Genomic DNA, 20864 nt, shown 5'->3' with positions numbered 1-20864 from the left:
ACTGTACTATTTAAGTAAAGTACTTCAACATGTGTACCCATTTCCATGTCACATCTGACAAAGACAGCGACAAAGCAATTCAAAAATGATTTATTTACAGTTCTACTGACACATAAAAAATCTACAAACACATACAACAAGGATCATTACACTGAAGTTACATAAAAAGCAAATATTTGTTCTGCTTATCCTCTTTTACACTCACCTGACTGAAGAAACAGTCATCCACCCTCACTTGGCCATATCTATCAGACTCTGCAAAGACGTGGGCACCCAAGTCTTCTCCCCTTGCACAAACACAACCCCTCTGTCTATGTAGATGACAATGCGCCCAAATGTGTACAACTGTTTGCCCTCGTGGCGTTTGGCCACTAAAGGCATAAAGACAATGTTGTTTTCCTCTGCTTTGGTCTGGATAAGATCTTTAAAATTAGTCGGCACACCAGCGCTGACGCCCCTGTGAGCCACACTCTCGGCATCTCTACGCTCCTGCATCGCTTCATACTGGAAGTCCTTTCGTCTCTCTGTCTGTGTTAGATATGCAATATTCTCCCTTGCACCGGGTTGCATATATCCACCTGTGGATATGAAAAAGAGTGAGTGTTGCAGTACGATTCAGTGGAGCAGACAATAAAAAAGGGCAGAATTATCAGAATTTTCCAAACAGTTTTATGTGTTCATTTTCTGAGACTGAGTAATACCAACCCATGCCTGAAGACACTGCACGGTTCATGATGTCCAAAGCTTCATTAAACTTCTCTTTAATGAGTGGCTGTGCCAGCAAGACATCACTAAACATGCTTTTCCAACCCAGGTACCATTTAGTGATTTCCTCATAGTTCGGACTGTTGCTCAGCCATGAACACAGGACCTACAAAAAAACACACATAATAATTAATTATGGCAACGTGCATCTTAATCACTCTCTATTCTGTGTACAACTGACTATGTGCAGTCACTGACCTGCAACCACTTCGTAAAGAAGTTTTTGTCCAGCAGGGACACAAGGCTGGAGGGGGACAACATGCCCTCCCAGTCCATCACCCAGTGAAACGGCTCCATTTGCTGCTGGTGAGGGTTGATAACCAGTTCTTCTAGACACAGAGCTGAGGAGGGAAACAAAAGCCATCACATGAAAAAGAGAAATTAGTTGAATAAGGAGGGACAGGGAAGAATAAGAGTGTAGAGAAATACATTTTCTTCCACTGCTATAGAATACTTCAGGCTGTCACTGATGAAAACATACCGAGTTTAGGGATGATGTTTTTCACCATGAAGGCCTCCCATGCACCTGGTGTGAAAACGCCTTTCCACGGCTGCAGGATGAGGCGGGCTGAGGCGTCACTGGGATGCCACCTCTGCAAAGCGTTGGATAGTTTGCTCCTGATTGGTGGGTAAAGAGGCTCTAGACGTGACTGGAGCAGAGGAAGCCAAGGGTGGATCCAGGAGTGGATGGGCACCGTGTCAGTTAAAGGGTTCCAGCTATCCACCTACCAAGCAGAAAATAGAAAGGCATAAACTTGCAATGTAGAAGGCAAAAAAACCATGGGTACTTTTCTACATCCAATTAAGCCTGTCTGTAAGTGGAGATAGTGTGCGTGTCTTGCCTCTCGCTGTAGCCGGGGTAAGAGCAGCTGCTCCAACAGGTGATCCAGGATCCACAGGGGAACAAGAGGAGCCCACACTTCCACACAATCCACCATCGGCCCGACCATACGAGGCTGCCAGCCTAACACACAGGACCGCATCACTGGGATCCACACTTCCCACAACAGTCTGGACCAACAAAAATAGAACACATACAGTCAAAAACAGGCTGTAACACATAACCAGGAAAATGTATCCATGTAAACACACAGGCACAACTGAATATATGTTTATGTGTTTAAAATGACCTGTGGTAAGGATCCATGTTTGCATCTGGGCCACTGGAGTGGAGGTCTCTAGACTCAAGGATTGCTCTCCACTGACCAATGTCTTCCAGACAATAAGAGCTGTCCTGAAATGATCAGACAACAGCAGTGGCTTCATTATCAATTATTAAAGCAAATAATGACAGTACGTAGGAGGATAATCGTAAAAGTATACCTTCAGAGGGTCCCAAGAACGAAGCTTCTCTTTGAGTAATGGATGAACAACAGCTACAGCTAGGTCTGCCAATCCCATTGTTTTGTATTCTTCATAATAATCTGTTTGTAAAGTCTCAAAGATCCGGGCACACTCCTGAACAAAGACAGGGAAGGAAGGCACCGAAACAATTACCCATACTGATGTGATAAGAGAGCAAGGACAAAGAAACTAAAACAGCCTGATAACTGTAGCTGTCTGCCCACGTGTGTTTGCTGTGTATGCACCTGCAGGGTGGGTCCCTCCCCCGGTGCCATCTCCCCAGAAGGAAAACGATCCACCAATGCCAGAACAGCCTCCATTCTCTGGATGGCGTCTTGCTCTGCTTCCAGTCTGCTCTGCAGTGCTCGTGACTCATGGGTCAAAGACACAACGACATCTTTTTCATGCTGCAGACGTCTGGCAGACTACAGGAGGAGGAAATAAGATAACAAAAGAGAAAGCATGTCTGTACGTGGTAGAACAAGTAGCAGAGTGGTACAGACACAATCACAGCGACATAAAAGTGAAGATATGTGGGAGACATGTTTGGTTCCTTCATACCTGTAATATGTCCTGTTCTGTAAGGTCTATCAGCAGCTGCAGGTTATGTTCAAGTTCAGGGAGAGCAAAGCCAGATCCCTTCTGGTCCTGAGCGGTCATGCTTGGTGGACCTTCATCTGGAACACTGTGCTTGTTGGTCATCTGACTGTAACTGTAATATACCTTTTGCTCTCTTCCAGTCATATCTATCACCTAAAGATACGATAGGATAATCCTTTATTAATGTCACAGCAGGGAAATTTTCAGAGGTAAATGAGATTCAGAGACAAAACTGATAGCCGACCATGTGCTTACATTCATATAACAACTGAATACACAGAGCCTTGTACTGAGTGCAAAAGTACAATTAAATGCCTGATGCCTATTATAATATTCAAGCCTAATTCAGTGAGTGTGAAGATCAAAGTCATGGTGTTCTGATAACATTCCTGTGAGACAGATGCAAAGGAGTGTTAATACAAGTATTTTCAAACACACCTTGACCTGTGCCAACTCTCCAGCGGATGCCGCTGTACTGCGTCCCACCAGCTTGCCTTTGGCCTTCAACTCATCTACAGTTCTGTAGGAGTACTTGGGTTTCTTCTTTCCTCCAGGGCCTGTAGGATCCTTACGCCACTGGCCTAGCTCCTTCTGAAACTCCTACACAGACAGAAATTGAGCATAATGTTAAAATAATGTTGACTAACCCTACAATGTAACTTGAGCTTTATAATGTAACAGTGGGTGTAATTGGAAAAAGAGGCAAAGACATGTTTTTTTTTACAGCACTCTACCTTTTCCTCCTCTTCCTCTGAGTCGACCACAGGAAAATCCTGAAGACTCTGCTGGGTTCGCTCAGTGCCATAAGCACCCACTGCTCCCTTGCCTTTACGAACCTTTGCCTCAATGGGGTTTACAATACCTGCAGCGATAAGAGGGTGCAAGGTCAGAATATACATACTGTACTGTACTGTGCTCTGTTGTTCCCGTACAATACACAGTATTATTAAACATCTCAATAACATAGCCTCCTCAGGAGTGCCCACCTTGAGCATTCTTGCCCAGGCCTTTGCCTGGTTGGTAGCCCATTTTCTGCAGGAGTTTCTGACCAATTCCCTTTGTATGCTTCTCCCAGCTTCCAATGCCTTTACCAGACTGTATGCCACCTGCAAACCTCTGGGACTGGTTCCCCCGAAAATTGCCCTTCGGGAAAAAATAAACATCTTTTTTGACAAAAGGCTGTTACAGAATACAATTCAATGAGTAAAGAACATAGGCACAACAAAATTTACCATCTGAAGTTTTTTGGGTGCAGTAGCGCGAGGGGGGGGAGGTGCTGAAGGACCATCCTCATCAGAGTCATCTGAGCCCCCTTCTCCTTTTTGCTGATGCTGTTTCTCCTCAGCTGCAGTCTTACGCAAACCACCACTCACAAAGTTCACTGGAGCAGTGTAGTCTTTAGATCTAACAAACAAAAACAAATAACTCATTTTGTTAACAACTGTTAAAAAAGCAGAGTTGCTGTTCCTGTGGACCTTTTCCTCTTGGGGCGATGGGCTCTTTTGTTAAAGCCTGGTTCCCTGTGAATAGCATTTCCATCCTGTTACATTTGTGTTTCCTCGGTTGGGGTTAGCGCTTACAGTATGTTACGTTAGGGTTAGGTGTAGCAGAGATAACTGGTTAGAGTTAGGGATGAAGTTGGGCACAGGTTAAGGTGAGGGGAGGCACAAACAAACTTCAACACTTCAGGGGCATTGGGGCAGCAACATAAATAAACCAATGCCTTACTTCTTGCCTCCAAAGCTAGGCCTCTCATCCTCATCTGAGTCCCGGTCAGCCCAGATGCCATAGGTAGCCTGCTCCTTGGTCTGCCTGTGTCTGCGGCGGTCTGGGTTGAACTCATTGGCCAGGTCCCATTCGGTCACCTCAAAGCTCTCCACCTCCACACCTTCTTCCTCCTCTTCCCCTCTCCGCCCATACAGATGGGACATGGACATCTCTGGATATCACAGTGAACAAAACACCGTGACGGTTAAAGTGGTAAATGAGTAGTTACATCCAAAGCAAGTTCCATGGCAACAGAGCAAGCTAAATACTAATGAAAGCTACGGGAAGACGCTTCAAGCTTGTAAGTTAAGTGGGCTGAGATTTATTTTTATTAAACTAACGTTTCATTTTGTACGTTTCGTTTATTTTAGATGCTCTGTAGCTGTGATCACGTGGTAATTACATCCCTCCAGTTATGAGGTCGACAACAATTAGCATATAGTTTAGCTAGCTAAGTCCATAAAATTTACCCTAAAAAGACTACCAGCGTCATCTCAAATAGCTAGCTAGTTAAGTAACACAATAACTCCGTAAACTTATCTAAACAACTACACAGCTAGATCTGCCCCTTGCGAAAACCCAACGTTAAGACAAGCTAATGTTAATATTTACTAGCAAAAGCTAGCATTACCTCATGCAAACTGCTCGCTTTATCCGAAAAACTCGGGCGTAGGGAAATAATCAAAAAAAGTGTTCACTCTAACTCACCTGAAACGTTCGTTATTCTCCTACTTAAAGCTCAAGTATATATTCATTCTTCTGCGGTAGTACTGAAATCTTACTCTAGTAAGTCGGGGGGCTTCACGTTATTCGTTGTACGTACGAAATCACAAGTACTTCCGGTTGTCACAATAACTGCCGGTGTTGTACCAAAATTTCTACCTCGAAAAACGCCTTTTCCTGATCAGTTCATTCGATCCTTTGCGCCTAAATGTGTCTACATTTCACAGAGAAAACAAAATAATTTATATCAGAATCCAGGGTTTGCTTTATTTTTCGACTCATGTCCGTTCAGATAGCAAAACAATATCTTGAAAGCACTGGTTACGGAATATTTGGTATCACACCGGAAGAGGAAATATGTGTTACACTCAAAATAGTCCCACGTGCTGCAGATTAGACAACCACAGGCAGCACTTACAGGAGAAGTTGGTTAACTATATGCTAAGTGCTATCTATAGCATATATGCTTACATAGGAAACCGGTGAATTAGTACAGATGTCGGGCGCCGGAGAGGAGTGGCAAGTGGCCCGGCGACGAAAAGGCGCAGCGCGGAAATCCAAAACACTCCAGGTGTCCTCGAAGTCAGCATGCTGCGAGGAGCAGCTGGACATCGGGAAAACTGTCAAACGAATCAGAGACACAGTGTAAGAGGTCTAAGTCCAGTTAAGCGGCAGAGTCCTGTATTATTAATGTTTGAGGGTGCATACATATTTTCTGCATATATGCACAAAGCTTAGATTCCAGTAACTCATCTTCCTCCTCTGTAGGTCTGAGCTAAGATGCGAGGAGTTTTTGCAAGAGTGGAAAGGTGAGGATGTTGGACAGTTATCTCCAAATATTTTTGTCTGGCTGAGGAGTCATCTGTCTCGCAGCACAGTGACCGTCTCGGGATTCTTGTCTTCAGAGCAGCTGCTGGTGGCAGGATCAACAGACGTCTCAGAGAACAGGGACACAGAAGGCCCCATCGACCACCTGAGGACGAGCAGAGATGGCAGACTGTGCCAGCAGCTGGAGTGTGTGTGTTATGGCCTTGGCTCCTTTTCCTCCTGTGTCTCAGCTCGCTACCAGCTTGCTATGCTGTTGCTGCTGCTGGACGCACAACAGGTGAGAGGATATGTCCATCTGATGAGATAACAAACCCTCCACGTGAGACCCTGTTCATGATAAATCCTGCCTCACCGCTCCTCTACCTTTAGATCCCCCTGAAGGACTGCTCTGTTTATGACCCTGCTTTTTCCTCTGGAGAGCGGGATGTTTTGGCACAACTGGGTCTGACTGTGCTCACAGAAAATGAGGTCAGTTGTCGGCCACTCATGTTTTTTTATTCTGTCAGACAAGTGGAAAACAGCCAGCAGTGGAGAACAAATGGATAGTGTCGTGTTGTTGGAAGTTTCAGCATGAATTGACATATAACAATTATAAGATGACGTATTTCAAGCAAGTTTCAGGTCACTGCAAGTTGAAATCAGTGCAAAAACCTGGTGTGAAGCCTTCTGTCTGACTGTGTAGGAGGGGAAGCGTCTGGCGACTAAGCCAACACTGTTTTACCTGATGCATTGTGGGAAAGCCCTGTACAACAACCTTCTGTGGAAGAATTGGAGCACACAGTGTCTTCCTCTGATGATAATCATCGGAAACAGCTTCAGTGGCATGAGAGACAGGTTTGTATGAGGCATCAATGAAGGAGATGTTTAAGAAATTGGAGGCCGAGGTGACGTTTTCTGTCTCGTCCCAACAGGACAATCGATAGAGAGTTCAAGCGGGACTACAGCTACATCACTCAGGCTGTGTCTGTGTGTGAGGAGAGACAGCTGCCTTGTCCGTCCCGACTGATTGATGTCTTCAGCGACACGGCAGTCATCACCTTTCCTACCAGCGGTCTTAACAGACTCCCACAATCCACCTGGGCAGAGCCGCCTGAACCACAGTACCAACACTGCCCTGATTTGGAGATTATTCAAGATTCAAGATTGTTTTTATTATCATCGAGCATGGCCATGTCAATGAAATTTGCGTTGCAACCCCCGTATACAAAGAGAAAATAATAAAATAAGATAAAATATAAGATGAACTGGTGATGAGGTGCTGCAGCGGGTGATTGCTCTGACAGCTCTGGGGAAGAAGCTGTCCCTCAGTCTGTTTGTGGTTGTTCGTATGTTCCCGTACCGCTTTCCTGATGGAAGCGGTACAAACAGTCTGTGGCCCGGGTGGCTGGGGTCCGTGGCGATGGATCTTGCCCTCTTCTTGACCCAGCCTGCATATATAGAGTCCAGGTCAGGAAGGGGGCAGCCCACGATGCCTTGTGCAGTTTTTACCACCCGTGCCAGTTGTTTCCTGTGCCATGCAGCTGCCACACCACACTGTCACACTGAGGCAGAGTGTAATGATCAGGCCCTTTATGGTCATTTCATGTGTTCTCATGCTCTAATCTTTAGCCTACATGAATGTCCTTCATAGCCTAGAGCCGTAAGGATAACATGGCTGGTGAGAGCCACTTCTCATAACAAAAAGGCAGGTGGCACTCTGGTTGTTGACAGTCTCGTCTCCTCTTTTTGTGATGTCTATTGCATTTAGATCTGGCATTCACACCTTGACCAATTATATTCTGTAACATATATGTGATTATTGTACTGGGTTTGGTCAAACCCAACATGATAAATGTGAACTTTTGTATGACAACTGGGCTGATTCTGGCAGAGCTCCTGCGGGAGCTCTGTCAGTCTGAGACCAGCGCTGTATTACTTTATATGTGACCTTAATAAATACTTTGACTGTGAACTGAAGATTGCTTCAGACCGTTCTTGGGCTTTCAACAAAGAACCGGGCTAACAAGAGGATACTCTCGATTGTGGCCCTGTAAAAGTTCACGAGCAGCCGAGAGGAAAGTCCAGCCCGTTTCAGTTTCCTGAGGAAGAAAAGCCTTTGTTGTGCCTTCTTCACCAGGCGGGAGGTGTTCATAGACCAGGAGAGGTCAGATGTGATGTGGAGGCCCAGGAACTTGATGTTGTCCACACGCTCCACCACTTCTCCGTCCATGAGGAGGGGGGCGTGATCCGTCTTCCTCGACCTCCTAAAGTCCACAATGACCTCCTTGGTCTTCCCTGTGTTCAGAACCAGGTTGTTGGCTGAACACCACTGGGTGAGCTGGTGAATCTCCTCTGTAGTGGGTCTCGTTGTTGTCTGAGATGAGACCCACTACTGTAGTGTCGTCCGCGAACTTCACGACTGTGTTCGTGGGGTGGATGGCAGCACAGTCGTGTGAACAGGGTGAAGAGGGCTGGGCTGAGCACACAACCCTGTGGCATGCCCGTGCTGAGGACCAGAGGGGATGATGTTGCATTCCCTATTCTCACCACCTGAGGCCTGTTGGTGAGAAAGTCTCTAATCCAGTGGCACAGTGACGCAGGCAGACCCACCGCGTGTAGCTTCAGTGCCAACTTGTCTGGGATGACGGTGTTAAAACGGTGAGCTGACAGTCTGTGTGCTCAAAGCAGTCCTGAAGTGCAGAGGAGGCCTCCACTGTCCATACTTGTATTGTCCTGGTGGTTGGCTTTGTTCTGCAGGCCAGAGGCTTGTATGCAGGAATCAGTTCCACTGAGATGTGGTCTGACATGCCCAGGTGTGGAGCTGCTGCAGCCTTGTAAGCAGCAGGGATGTTGCAGTAGACCTGATCCAAAGTGTTATTGTCTCTGGTAGGAAAGTCTATGTACTTGTGAAATTTGGGAAACACTGCCTTCAGTTCGACATGATTAAAGTCTCCCGCCACAATCACAGCAACACGGAGCTGAGACAGGAGATGGACGGAATGAGAGGGTTGAATCTTGTCATACTGAGCCACCATCATGATCTCAAGGAGAGGAAGAGGACTATTGAGTAGCTTGGGCCAGTTCTGAACACCCACTGAAAATCTTGTTTGTGGTGACCTCCAGTGGTTCAGTTTCTCAGAATTTAGCTTTTTGAAATGTTCTTTCCAGAGCATTACCCTGTTGTAAAAATGTGATTTTTACTTAAAATTTTTTTTTTCATATGATTGTTTTTATATCTTGAGGAAGTTTCGTTGTTCTGCATATTGATTTTCATTGATGTTTTACCATGGACTGGATCAGTGACTGCAAGATGAATAAACACTATTACTAATATTATTTACTGTGGTATGTTTTGTACAGTGATTAATGAAAATGTATACAAAATTTCTAGTAAATGGAAAACACAGGTGTAGTCCTTTATACCTAGACGATGCTTCAGTTGTGTTTTTCTGCTCAGGTGCTTTTTCCTCGTGTTTACATTTTCAGGAACAGTTGTTACAAGCTTCAGTTAATGGTAAGGTTTTATACAATGGCTCTCTTTATTTCAAATATGTTTTTATAGTTGGATCGTCCACTCCTTCTCACTATTTTGATCAGTTTGTTTATACCTGAATCATGATTTGTGAGTTATAGAATCGTCACACATAAAGAAGACCACTGATAAACTAGAGTAAAAAGTTTATTGTTGGGAAAAAAAAAAATAACACTCAACAGTACAGCCCTCTCCCAGCATCAGCAACATCTATGGTATGTTATCTTATGCTCAGCTTCATGTTTATTGGATCAAATTACATCTCGGATCCTGGGAGAGTTCTATCTTACAGCAGTGACTTAGAAAAACTCGACTACAACACTGTTTTCCTGTTGGACATGTTTTCACTTCTCAGCTACCCCATTGGCTGTGACATTATCTGCCACTCCATTGACTGCTGTGTCTTTGTCTCCTGTTCCATTGGTTACAGCCACGTTTGAGACAATATCTGCCCAGGTTCCTTTACTCTTAAGGACTGAGGGGCTAGCAGCGATGTCCAAAGCTCCATTTATTTCACCATTAACATCATCTGACTTTGACTTCATCTCATCGGCTGCTGCATCAGATTTTATCTCCCCATTGGCTGTGCTGCTCTCACTTCCCTCTCCTGTAGCCCTGACCTCTGACTCCCCGTTCACTATCTTGACCTCAGCATCTGAAGCTGCTCTGTCATTGTCCTCATGCTGGTTTTGTTCAGCTGTCTCCTCTGCGTGACCATTAGCTGAAACTACGGTCTCTTCCACTGGCTGCTCCTGTTGGCTCTCGCTGGTATTCTCCACTGCTGGACTTCCTCCGTCTTCAGCTTCCTTCCCGCATCCTGTTTCTTGATCGGAGGTTTTCTCCCCCCCGTCCTCAGCCTCTATGGTGACTAGCCCGTTGATTACTTTGAATCCCAGCTCTTTTGCCACCGCTGCCTTTAGTTCCTGGTGTTTCTGCTTATACTCCTGGAACTTGTCACTATGAAAACACAGTGAATTAATTTATGGTGTCCTATCTAACAAAATACTATTGAAATACACATGCATGCTGCTGGAGCCTGTTGTGCTTGAGAAGTTGTACGTACATGAACATCATCATTAAAATTCTCTAAAACTTAGATTTTCCAGTTTCTTATGCAACATCGATTCCAAAAAGTTGGAATACTTAACCAATACATGGATATCAGATATTGGATCGGTATCAGCTTCAAAAACCCAATAACAGGCAAACTACATTTCAGCATCAACAGCTCAGTGCTTCACCAAGTTTTAAGTATCATATCACATATCATACACTACAGAGAATATTTACCTTTGTCCAATCCTCCTGATCCCCAAGACCAGAACCATTTGCTCCAGCACAGTGTCAGTAGTGGGATTAAGACACTGAGGACAGAGAGGACAGCAAGATGAATAAAAGCACTTTTCCCTTTAATTTGGAAGATTCAGTGAGATTAAAGTTGGCCGCATGAGCTCCTGGCATACAGTACCTCCACCTCTTGCTCGGTGCAGTCAGCTCCTGCCTGTCTGAGGGAGCGCTCCACCTTCACGGCCTGCTTGGTTATGGTGCACAGAAACTCTTTGCTGCAGCGTGTCTGAGAGTGATCCTCTCCAAGCTGGGAGAGAAATAACCGCATGATGACACGCACGTACAACCCATCCACTTATCTCTCACTCTCTCTCAAGCAGATACTGACCATGTTGGTAAAAGCAGTGAGGGCCTCTTTCTCGTGGGTCATTGCACTTCGGTAGTCGCCCTTGCTGCACATCCACTGAGCCAGCAGGTGCTGACTGCACAGAGAAGAAACCAGGCAGATAAATGATGATGATGTTGGAAACGGGGGCAAAATAAATCAAAGCAAACTTAATTACTTTTTGTAAAAAATGTGAGTGCAAACTTTAAATGGCATCTTACTTGAAAGCAGTGTGCACATTTATGGGGCCGAAGAAGGAAGTGTTGAGTTTGAGGGCGTTCTTTAAGAACTGCCCTGTCTGATCTCCTGTCAGCATCAACCCAAGACAGCTCTGCAAGAAAATAATGGGATTATCAAAAAAAAAATACTGTACACAATTAGATGGTGAAAAGCCTGTTTTGTGCTTGAAGTGTTGTAACCTACATCCAGTGTTGCGATGTAGGGATGGTCCTCCCCGTGGACTGTTAGCGTTAGCAAACGGGCTCTGAGGAGACACTTCTGGGCCAAGGCACTTTCCCCTCCAGCAAACACATACACACCCAAGAGGGCCTACACATAACAAAAATATAATGATAATCACCCTCCACACACATGACGCAGTGCACACTCTATAAACACCCTGCAGAATAATGAGTAATGACAATTAATGAACAGTTAATGACACAGAAATGTGTAGCTGTGTACTCACATATTGCTGGATAGTGTTTGGATGGTCAAAGCCAAACACTCTCTCACTGATCACCACTGCTTTCAGTTGGACACTGCGAGCCTTGAGGACAAAGTCACAGTGAGGACAATGGTCAGCTTCATGTATATTAAGAATTACAATCACTTCAAAACCTCCTGAAATTGACACAGATACTTCATCCAGAGTGTTACAGTACACAGAGTAGAATGGTGGAAGGCCTGTTAAGGACTACTTATGTAGAAGTAACAATAGCACTACTTATAAATACCCCAGTACCAGCAAAAGTCGTCCATTATGTACTCAGTTACTTTCAACCACTGGAAAATTAGTTAATGCAGCTGTAAAAAGCCGGGGAGCAGTCGGCCTACCTCAGCTGCCTTCCCCTGCAGGAAGGCCACCTTGGCCAGCAGGCTGTGGCAATAACAGGCCTCTGGGATTAGGTCATCGCACACTCTGCCAAACAGGTAGACGGCTTCTTTCAGATGTGCATGGGCCTGATCCAGCAGACCTGCAGTTGAGAGAGACAAGGTAGTTTTGTACATAGTTTAGATTTTGTTCAAAAACACACTGAACATAAAGATTCTAGACACATGAATCTGCAGCACAAGAGCTTTAGTGAAGTGTCCCACTTTATGGACCCACCTTTCTGAATGGAGGTGTGTGCAGCACGATGTGCTTTTGAAGCGTCCACAGTTGCTGTATGAATGTGCTTGACAACAGGGAAGATGTTGAGGACGTCATCTGGACCAATGGGAGCTTTATTTTGGTTGTCAAAGAAGTAGTCTCTCAGTCTCAACTGGGGTGGACACAGAATGAATAAACTTACTTTTCCTGACAAATACTCGTGCAATTCCAACTTGGTGTAAATTAAAATAATAAAAATAAAATCCGTTTCAGTTGATCTCATGACTCGTTTTACAAGTCTAATAACACACTGGATCCTTGTTTTAGACGTCTGTTACCTGTACTCCAGTCTTCAAACAGAACTCTCTCAGTAAAGAGATTTTCTGAAGGCCGTAGTGCTGAACCAGGTGGTCTGGACCAGAGCTGTCACAGAGAAAAATGTGTTATTCTAAATTGAACTCTGAGCCATTACATAACTAACACACACAAGGTGAGAACAAACAAAGGCTGTGTCCTCACCCAAGGCTGTCAGCGATGTTGTATGCTTCAGCAGCATCCTGGCAGACCAGGTTCCACAGCTCAGCCCCTGTGAGTGTGCTCCAGGGCGTGCTTTCAGGGGCCCCAGCCCCACGGCCACGCCGCCTTGACTTCTTTTTAGTGTCTTCTCCCACAGAAGTGGGTGTGAAGTGGGAAACCAATAGGCAGCAGAGGAAGTGACTGACAGCTGCAGAGAGATTCGGCATGTCCACACCCTGCAAAGATATATCCGGAGGCTGTGCTTCATTCTTTCTGCTGTGTGCGCCCACGCCTGCTTCTACCTCACAACCTAACTATGAGGTGCGCAAACGTCAAAATGAAAACAAATGCTCATTCAAGAATACTGAAAAGTACCTGGAGGAAGCTGTTGAACACACGCCTTGCTGAGCGGATGAAGATTTCACCTACGACCAATCTCTGGTGAAGACAGAAAGAAGGATGTTAGAAACAGTCAGGAGGGAGATTACATCATTGAGACTGGTTTAAGTTTAACTATGTCAAAAGTCAAACACACCATTATATGCCTCAGACCCTCCTTGTGTTCTGACTGGCTGACGGTCTTGATCACATGGCCCAGATACCGGAGGTTGATGCCTCTCTGGTGTAGCGCTTGTTTTAGAGAAGCTCCATCCATTGGTGCCTCATTGCTCTGCTGGCAATGCTCCACCTGTACACAAACACATACACATAGCTTAGCTTGTTTCATGCTTGCAGCAAATATGCCTATCATGGTATGTAAACAAGGGATCCACTCACAAAGGCCGGTATCTGGTGTGTGATGATGAAGGACGCAGCTTCCCTCAGTAGTCTCTCCTGCAGCTTCCATGACTTACTTTCAGCAGGAGGGAAGGACAGTCCTGAACACAAAGCACAAGAGGTCATAAACCATATTGTGTTCTATTAAGATTGTGTGTGTGTGTGTGTGTGTGTGTGTGCGTGCGCAGTATGTCATGTTACCTGGAGAGAAGACGCTTGGGTTGAAGCGCATCTCAAAGATGATGTCGCTAACTGAGCCCACTGCTTTACAAGCAGCTCGTACTGCCTCTGTGGCTCGAGAGTCACCTGCAAGTATGCAAACATTCGTCAAGTTTAAAGGCCAAACTTGTGTATGCTTTAGCGACACTTTTGGTTTCCATTCAGCTTCTAAAACACTTCTTACAAGCTGTTGCGCATTCTTCAAAGCCTCCATTCTTGTCCAACATTTCCCGGGCATGCTGAGTGAACTGGCAATGTCTAAAAGAAGCAAAAAACAAAACTTCAACTTTGCGGAAAAAAACTTTATAAAACTGACTATTAAAGTGTTTTATTTCACGTAGAACTCACTTGTGCTGGATGAAGGCCTGCACCAGCTCTGGCCTCAGCCTGCACAGTCCATGAACAAAGCTCTTTGGCAGCCCAGTGTCTGACTGATAATTCTCTGGCCAGCCTTCTTTTACACAACTTTTCTTCTCCTCATTCTCCTTGCAGCTTTTATTACTCTCCTCTTCTCCAGTGACTGTCTGACTTTCTGTCTCCGCCTCTGGACAGAAGTTGGCATCGGCTGGGAAGGTCCTGAACACATCCAGTACGTAGAACCTCCCATCGGCCCCCAACAGTCCCTGAGCGTCCACTGAGGTGAACAGTGGTACCTGGTGACCGTTGGGCGCCACAACAACGTATCTCTGGATACAAAGAGACTTGGCAGCATGAGCCAAGAGTTCTAGTAACCGTCTGCGCTGGGGGGACTCCTGTGGTCCCGCATTTACCCCATACAGCAAACCTCTATAGAACACAAGAAGACGATAAGACAAAAACGTTAGCCTCACAGCGTTAACTCCACTACCACAGTAAATTGTTGAATAATGGGTCCATGGGGTGTACCTTGACGCAGGACTGGCTCCCTGGTCCTGCTCAGAGCCTTCCAAGCCAGGAGCCAGACCCTGAGCAGACAGACGCACTCCTCTGTAGTCTACAATGGCTGTCGGTAGAGTGTGCAGGCCCTGCGGCCCCTCTATGTTATTGTAAGCCTGAACTCCTTTAAGCTCCATCCTCTGAGCAGCCCTGCAAGTAGAATATGAGGCAATATTTGAATAATCTGTGCCCAGACCATGCCATCGTAAAAATGAATCAAACACTATTTTATAAGGCTACATGGCAGGTGGCCATAGCGTACTCTGTGAATCATTTAGAGCCATAACACAGTGAGACAACACAATTAAGATCAAATGGTTCATCATCTGCACAACCTTGTCACTGATCTTGTGGTTTGTTCTCACCTACGACCCCTTTCCCCACCAAACATTGCACTTGCTGCGCCCTGGCTCATGAAAAGGCCACCCCACAGGAAAGCCGGGTCTTCAGGGTTTCCATTCACTGGCTCCACAAAGCCATCTATGACAGTCTCTGCGCCCTGCATCACGGCCCTAACAAATGCACTGTTCACCTGAGAAAACAAGCACAAATGAGGGTGAGAAGAGGAGAGTTTGAGTGAACAAAGAAAGACAGCAGATGATGAGAGTCCTGTCAAGAGTCCCACTGCTGTTGTTCGGAGCAAATTACAGCTTTTCCTGACTACCTGGAGCAGTGCCCTGTCCCTCTGCAGCCTCTCCTCCAGACTGCCGAGTGGAAGATCTCTGGCTGCCTGCAACTCCTCATTCCAGTCTGGAGCCTACACACAACACACAGTTAGATTTAATACTGCTACCGACAGTACGCTATACATCAAATGGCAACAAATAATTCTGCTGTCTTGTAAATAACCTGTGCTGCTGGCTGTTCATCCACTCCCAGTCTGCTGAAGGTGTTTTTGTGAGTGCGAGAGGCACAGAGAGGCCCGAGCCAGGACAGAGTGTGGTAAGGAGTGGGCAACACCTCTTCTGGAGGTGAGTGAGGCCTACAGCAAGAGAGAAAACAAGATGCATTACCCAGAATCCACTTCAATTACAGTCATTTTTAATGCAGATTTTTAGTTTATTTGATTATAACTGTCTATGAATGATTTGAATTTTGATAATTCACCAAACACCACTGTTAGGATCAACAGTGTTTATGCTTCTTTCATGCATAAGTCATAATTTTACCTGTGTTTGAGTGTGGTGAATGTTTGTTTGAAGGCAGGGCTGATGTGACAGAGCAGGTCAGGGAAACTGTGACAAATCGGGGAAGACTGTGCAGGACGAGGATCAAAGACGTCTTCAGTAGACCTGAGATAAAGAAGGAGGGAGAGAAAAAAGAGAGAAACTTGTCAAGGTAAAGCTCAGATATTTAGGGAGGAGGTTACTCAGACACAAGGCTACATTATTAGCATTTAACATATTTTCTATGACAATTTACTGCAACTATAAACAGAAAATAGATTGTGCTAATATCATGAAGTTCTTCTTTACCTATTGAGAAAGAAACCTTTTGGACAGGATGTGATGTCACACCGTCGTCCCTCCATTGTCACCACTGTGATGTACATGAAGTCTCCCTGCAGCTTCCTGTGCCCTGGAGGTGGGTTCCAACAGCTGAGAGACAAATCCTTCAAGTAGCTGGGGGGCTGATGAAACAAACAGTCACAGGGAGTCAGTGTATCTGTGTGTATTATGGCTGGCCCAGTGTCAAACAGGATTCCAGGTATGTACGCACCTCTGGTTGGGAGCTCTGTGGTAGCAGGGCCATGAGCGGTCTCTCTGTGGAACCAGGGAGGAGGTACTCAGGAGGTGCTCTGTCCTGGCTGCTTGCTTCTGTTTTTGTGTCGCTTGAAGAGCGTTTCAGGCCCTTTCCATTGTGTAAGCTAGAGTCTGCACCCGGAATAAGATTTCAGTGTGAGCTCGATCGTTAATAGTACATTTTTGTATTATTACCCTTTTTGTCTAAGTGCACAGGATGTGTGTACCTGGTGTTTGTGTTTGTGTGAGTGTCTCCAGTACGCTTGGTGAGCGTCCTTCTCTCAGTGCATCCTGAGGTGCAGATGCTCTCAGCAGCTCCAGCACACGAGCCAGATGGAGCCGGGCTGAGTGGGCGGTGTAGGGTTCTGGAAAGACACACAGTGTTATTATAAAGGTTACACTGACCTTTGTGAAACCATGAACACAAACAACTCTCTTTAATTACCCAGACAGAATGCACAGGACAAAGACTCACTTAGGATGTCATGATCCATTTAAAACGAGTGTTTTTTTGGACCAGAGGGTTTATATAATTTAGGCATTTTCTCATTGACATAAATCGGACAGGGCACCTATGCACATGCTGAACATAACAAGGCAGGCTGCGGGATAGTTTGTTTCAGTATTTCAACAGCTGAGCAGTAACACACAGACTAATTGTTTGGCACACAGTTGTAATCTCTGTAACTATAAAGGTTGTTATGACTCACGAATGGTGAGTCAGCTATTTACATTGAGCTGAGAGAAACTTAAGTGTGTGTGTGTGAAAGGGAAAGGGTGACGGAAAGGTGTGATGAAAATGAGGATAGGATTATTCTATCCTGAAGTTCTGATTCTATAATTTATCATTCCACCGTAAATGACCCTAGATATGTAGATACATGGATAAATTTACATGTAAGAGTAAAAACTTTATTGTTAAAAGGCCAGACAACAGCTGCATTACAGGACAGAGCCTTGTCAAAAAGCCTTACCTGCCTAAATTTCTAACTATTTCAAAAACTCATTAAGACTACACATGCAGTGAAAGGCAAAATTTGAAAAAAGCAAAATAAATAGCATTAAAGTGCTGACATCTGAGTTATAATAAAAAGTTAGTTTCTCAATTAACCTAAAAAAAGCCTTCAGAAAATCCAAGTGTTTAGAAATGCTGCAAATGTAGAGATAAAGAGAGAGATCTCAAACAAAGAACAATGCCACTACCTTCCACCAGGCGAAGGATGGCTCCTGGTTTTAGCCCTTTGAGGCTTTGCAGTTCTGCGAGGGGATCAAGAGTCGTGCCAGCGAGTGCCAGTGACAGGCTGGAACGTGGACCCACCTCATCCCTTGAAAGCAGAGCCATTACTGCATCTTGAACAAGCCAAAACCCATGGACCTTCAGAGACAAAATATGACAAAACACAGATGGTAAACCTGTAGTGCATCAAACATCAACGCTCACAGAAAATACAGTATCACATGTACTTGAATAACATATGTGTCCACGTGGGAAAACACATCCTATGAGGTCTTTAAATGGTCATAGATGCAGATAAAAGAACATATGCAAAGTGCCAACTCAGCACTTTAAGTGTTATACATTAGCAAAAATGACCAACACTACGTAAGATAAAGATGATGAACTGTCCGTATGTAGTCTCAGCTGCTGCTGTTAGTTTCCATCCCCGGCCAAATCTTATTATTAACAAAATAAGAGGAAACGGAGAGGAAACTACGGTTGATTTTTTCTTACCTGCAGCTCAAATGGCTCGACTCCTGCCCCCTGGATCTTCACAGGGAACGATGTTTCCTCCTCTTGCTTCATACCAGCGACATCCTTTCCACCATTTAGGCGGATTACATCTGTTAGAGGGAGAAACCAGAGACAAAACTAACTGAGTATAATCACAGAGCCTGGCAATGGACAGGCAAAATAGTTTCAGTTGTTTTCCTGCCTTCCGCTTATTACATGCTGGGATTGTTTCCAGCCCACTTTGACCCTGAAAAGACTTACACTGTTACACAGAAAGCATGAATAACTGAATGAAAGACAATCGCGACTTATCATATCCGGATTCCATAGGCTGTTCTTCACTGCAGAGTGAAACAAGACCACTAATCTCCTCTAAAATGATCATGATCTGGACTGAAAAGTCCATGTGCGAGAGTGCCTGAGGGTGACAGTGAAATTTATGGAAGAAAACGTCAAAGAAAGGGAAAGTGAGGTGTGTCTGCCGTTTGACACACAAGCAGAACCAGAGGGAGAGCAGGACCCAGCGTGTTCCTCAACCTGTAGTGTGACTAAACCTGTTGAATTTGCTTATTGGCCTTCATGTCATCTCAGGGTAGAGGGACAGCCACACCCAGCTCTGGCATGTGGAGACAGCAGAATGCTAAAACACATAAACTAACACACCTATAGTTGGGCAGTAAAGTGTGCTTGCATGCATGGCTGCAAGCAGATATTGCACAGACAGGCTCTTTAACAAGTACACGGCAAAGCAGGAAGCTCACTTGCACTCATCTTTGAAGACTGTAGTTCTACAGTAAATCCCCAGCTCCTGCTGTCAATCTGGGACTGCTTTACTACTGGAGAGCATCCAAAAAACGGCTTCTCGGTTCGCAATTGGCTGGAATAAGGTCCCTCCTCTCTGCAGGCTTGGGGCCATCAGCGTCTTTTCTATTAGAGCTACTGCCTTACTACTACAGAAAACAGCATTGTTTGCAGCCCTGAAGCTCAACAAGTTTATTTTGGCACAATTACAATACCACGAACTACACAAGCAGGCAGAATTCCTTCCCTGAATGTCACATATTAATATTTGAATGTTAAGGCTTTCATGGCTGCATTCATATGAGCTCCTCAAAATGACACAGCCAGTCAATCATTATGCTGTGCCCATGGATTCCTATCTCTTTTGTAGAAGTTTAAACACCTCAGGGCAAACTCATCTGAAGACATGCAAACACACACACTTCTCCTTAATTCAATCATTCTGTGTTGAGAAAGGGGAGTGGTGGAGGTTAAAAGAGGCTGAGAGGCCTGCTCGAGAGCATGGCAAAATGACAAGCAATTATAAAGGTAGATAAGAGTGTTGGAACTTCAAAAATAAGCGTCTGGCTCTTGATTTTGAAAGAAGATTTATATACAAGCTACTATTTGTCCTTTAAAGGTGATAAGTGAGAATTTACATTTCTTCAGGCTGATTTCAGTGTGTGTCTGTGCACAGCAGATTCTCCAAGTGGTCAAAAAGTGGGTGAAAGCAGACAACGGCACCAGCCATGTTCAGTGCAGCAGTGCAGTGCTAAATCTCCCACCCTCCTCGCATTCTCTAGCGAGGGAGGCACCAGGCAAAAAAAAGAAGGAAGAGGAAAGTGCAAAAGGGAGACAGAGTGAGAGAGAGGGGGAGAAAAGAAAAACACATAGCAGGGATTTCTCACCAGTCTTGGCCTGATTTCTTCCTCCTCCTCTCCTCACTTTGTCCTTCATGGCTGCCTGTTGGAAGTTTTTCTTCAGCTGTCCTCTTCAGTTTTTTACTTCTCTGTGCTGGTAGCTGCTTCCCCTCCAGTTCTTGCCTCAAACTGCTGGAAGAAAGCACACGAGAGGGAAGTTGTGTAGCTAGACTCGTAGTGAGCCCGGCAGGGTGAAAGTAAACCGCAGTCTGTTCAGGACCGTGACTCCTGCCCCTTTCTACAAGGCAAACTCAGCTTATCTGTGCTCCCTGAGTGAAAAAGCCACACCCTCTCATTGCTCCACACAGGCTCATTACTCTGTATGTCTCTCACACTTTGTTGGACTGGGTGTGTCGTTGCATTCTAACACTACTCACTCTTCCTCCCCTGGCATGTCTCACACCTCCCTCTGTCCCTCCACAAACCCTGGAGGAGAGGTGGGAATCAAGCACGCGGTGGGTTTGGTGGTGGTTTAACTTCAGTCAGCCCACCATGCTGTTTTTGAGATACATTATTTCAAATGTTATGATTCATTGGGTGAATCTGTGTTCACGTGTTTTAATGTAAACAGAAGGATGTAATTAAGTAGTACATTACTTTTTAACCCCACACACATTTCTCTAAAACAAGGTCAAGGGAGCTCTAATGGGTGCATGGGTGTTGACTAATGATAGTAAAGTCAGTTTCCTGAAAATGCCAACAGGAGACAGTTGACCTTCCACAAACAGGTGTGTCTACAGG

The 20864-nt window shown here is 45.1% G+C and overlaps 3 protein-coding genes across 4 annotated transcripts; 1 reads left to right on the top strand and 2 right to left on the bottom strand.

Moving 5' to 3' along the window:
- Window positions 1–74: 74 nt before the first annotated feature.
- On the bottom strand, window positions 75–5317 carry tfip11 (tuftelin interacting protein 11). 2 transcript variants are annotated; one of them, XM_076731717.1, is made up of 15 exons: window positions 5185–5317; window positions 4438–4648; window positions 3942–4113; window positions 3696–3852; window positions 3444–3571; window positions 3148–3309; window positions 2671–2862; window positions 2355–2534; window positions 2089–2223; window positions 1896–1999; window positions 1608–1776; window positions 1247–1490; window positions 964–1106; window positions 706–871; window positions 75–578 (listed from the first exon to the last, which is right to left on the bottom strand). In XM_076731717.1, exons 2-15 carry the CDS (start codon window positions 4644–4646, stop codon window positions 232–234), a joined length of 2508 nt encoding a protein of 835 aa, XP_076587832.1. In that variant the 5' UTR covers window positions 4647–4648; window positions 5185–5317; the 3' UTR covers window positions 75–231. The 2 variants fall into 2 exon arrangements, with proteins under 2 accessions (XP_076587832.1, XP_076587833.1); XM_076731718.1 differs by having other exon boundaries at window positions 5108–5305.
- Window positions 5318–5560: 243 nt separating this feature from the next.
- Window positions 5561–7981, top strand: srrd (SRR1 domain containing). Its single transcript, XM_076731234.1, has 6 exons — window positions 5561–5844; window positions 5968–6008; window positions 6105–6304; window positions 6397–6495; window positions 6710–6861; window positions 6939–7981. The coding sequence occupies exons 1-6, from the start codon at window positions 5696–5698 to the stop codon at window positions 7243–7245; spliced, it is 948 nt and encodes a 315-aa protein (XP_076587349.1). The 5' UTR covers window positions 5561–5695; the 3' UTR covers window positions 7246–7981.
- A 1694-nt stretch (window positions 7982–9675) lies between these two features.
- On the bottom strand, window positions 9676–20342 carry LOC143320316 (clustered mitochondria protein homolog). The gene is made up of 28 exons (XM_076729840.1): window positions 20112–20342; window positions 18424–18533; window positions 17895–18066; window positions 16919–17056; window positions 16669–16823; window positions 16425–16579; window positions 16119–16241; window positions 15799–15931; window positions 15614–15706; window positions 15315–15481; window positions 14920–15099; window positions 14383–14820; window positions 14219–14292; window positions 14017–14121; window positions 13816–13916; window positions 13574–13726; window positions 13414–13476; window positions 13042–13274; window positions 12861–12945; window positions 12541–12694; window positions 12267–12406; window positions 11899–11979; window positions 11634–11759; window positions 11432–11541; window positions 11214–11307; window positions 11007–11132; window positions 10829–10902; window positions 9676–10495 (listed from the first exon to the last, which is right to left on the bottom strand). The coding sequence occupies exons 1-28, from the start codon at window positions 20158–20160 to the stop codon at window positions 9883–9885; spliced, it is 4245 nt and encodes a 1414-aa protein (XP_076585955.1). The 5' UTR covers window positions 20161–20342; the 3' UTR covers window positions 9676–9882.
- Between the last annotated feature and the right edge of the window lie 522 nt (window positions 20343–20864).

Source organism: Chaetodon auriga, chromosome 5 (genome assembly GCF_051107435.1).
Source record: "Chaetodon auriga isolate fChaAug3 chromosome 5, fChaAug3.hap1, whole genome shotgun sequence".
Lineage (NCBI taxonomy): Eukaryota > Metazoa > Chordata > Actinopteri > Chaetodontiformes > Chaetodontidae > Chaetodon > Chaetodon auriga.
This window is presented reverse-complemented; position numbering and strand designations above follow the sequence as displayed.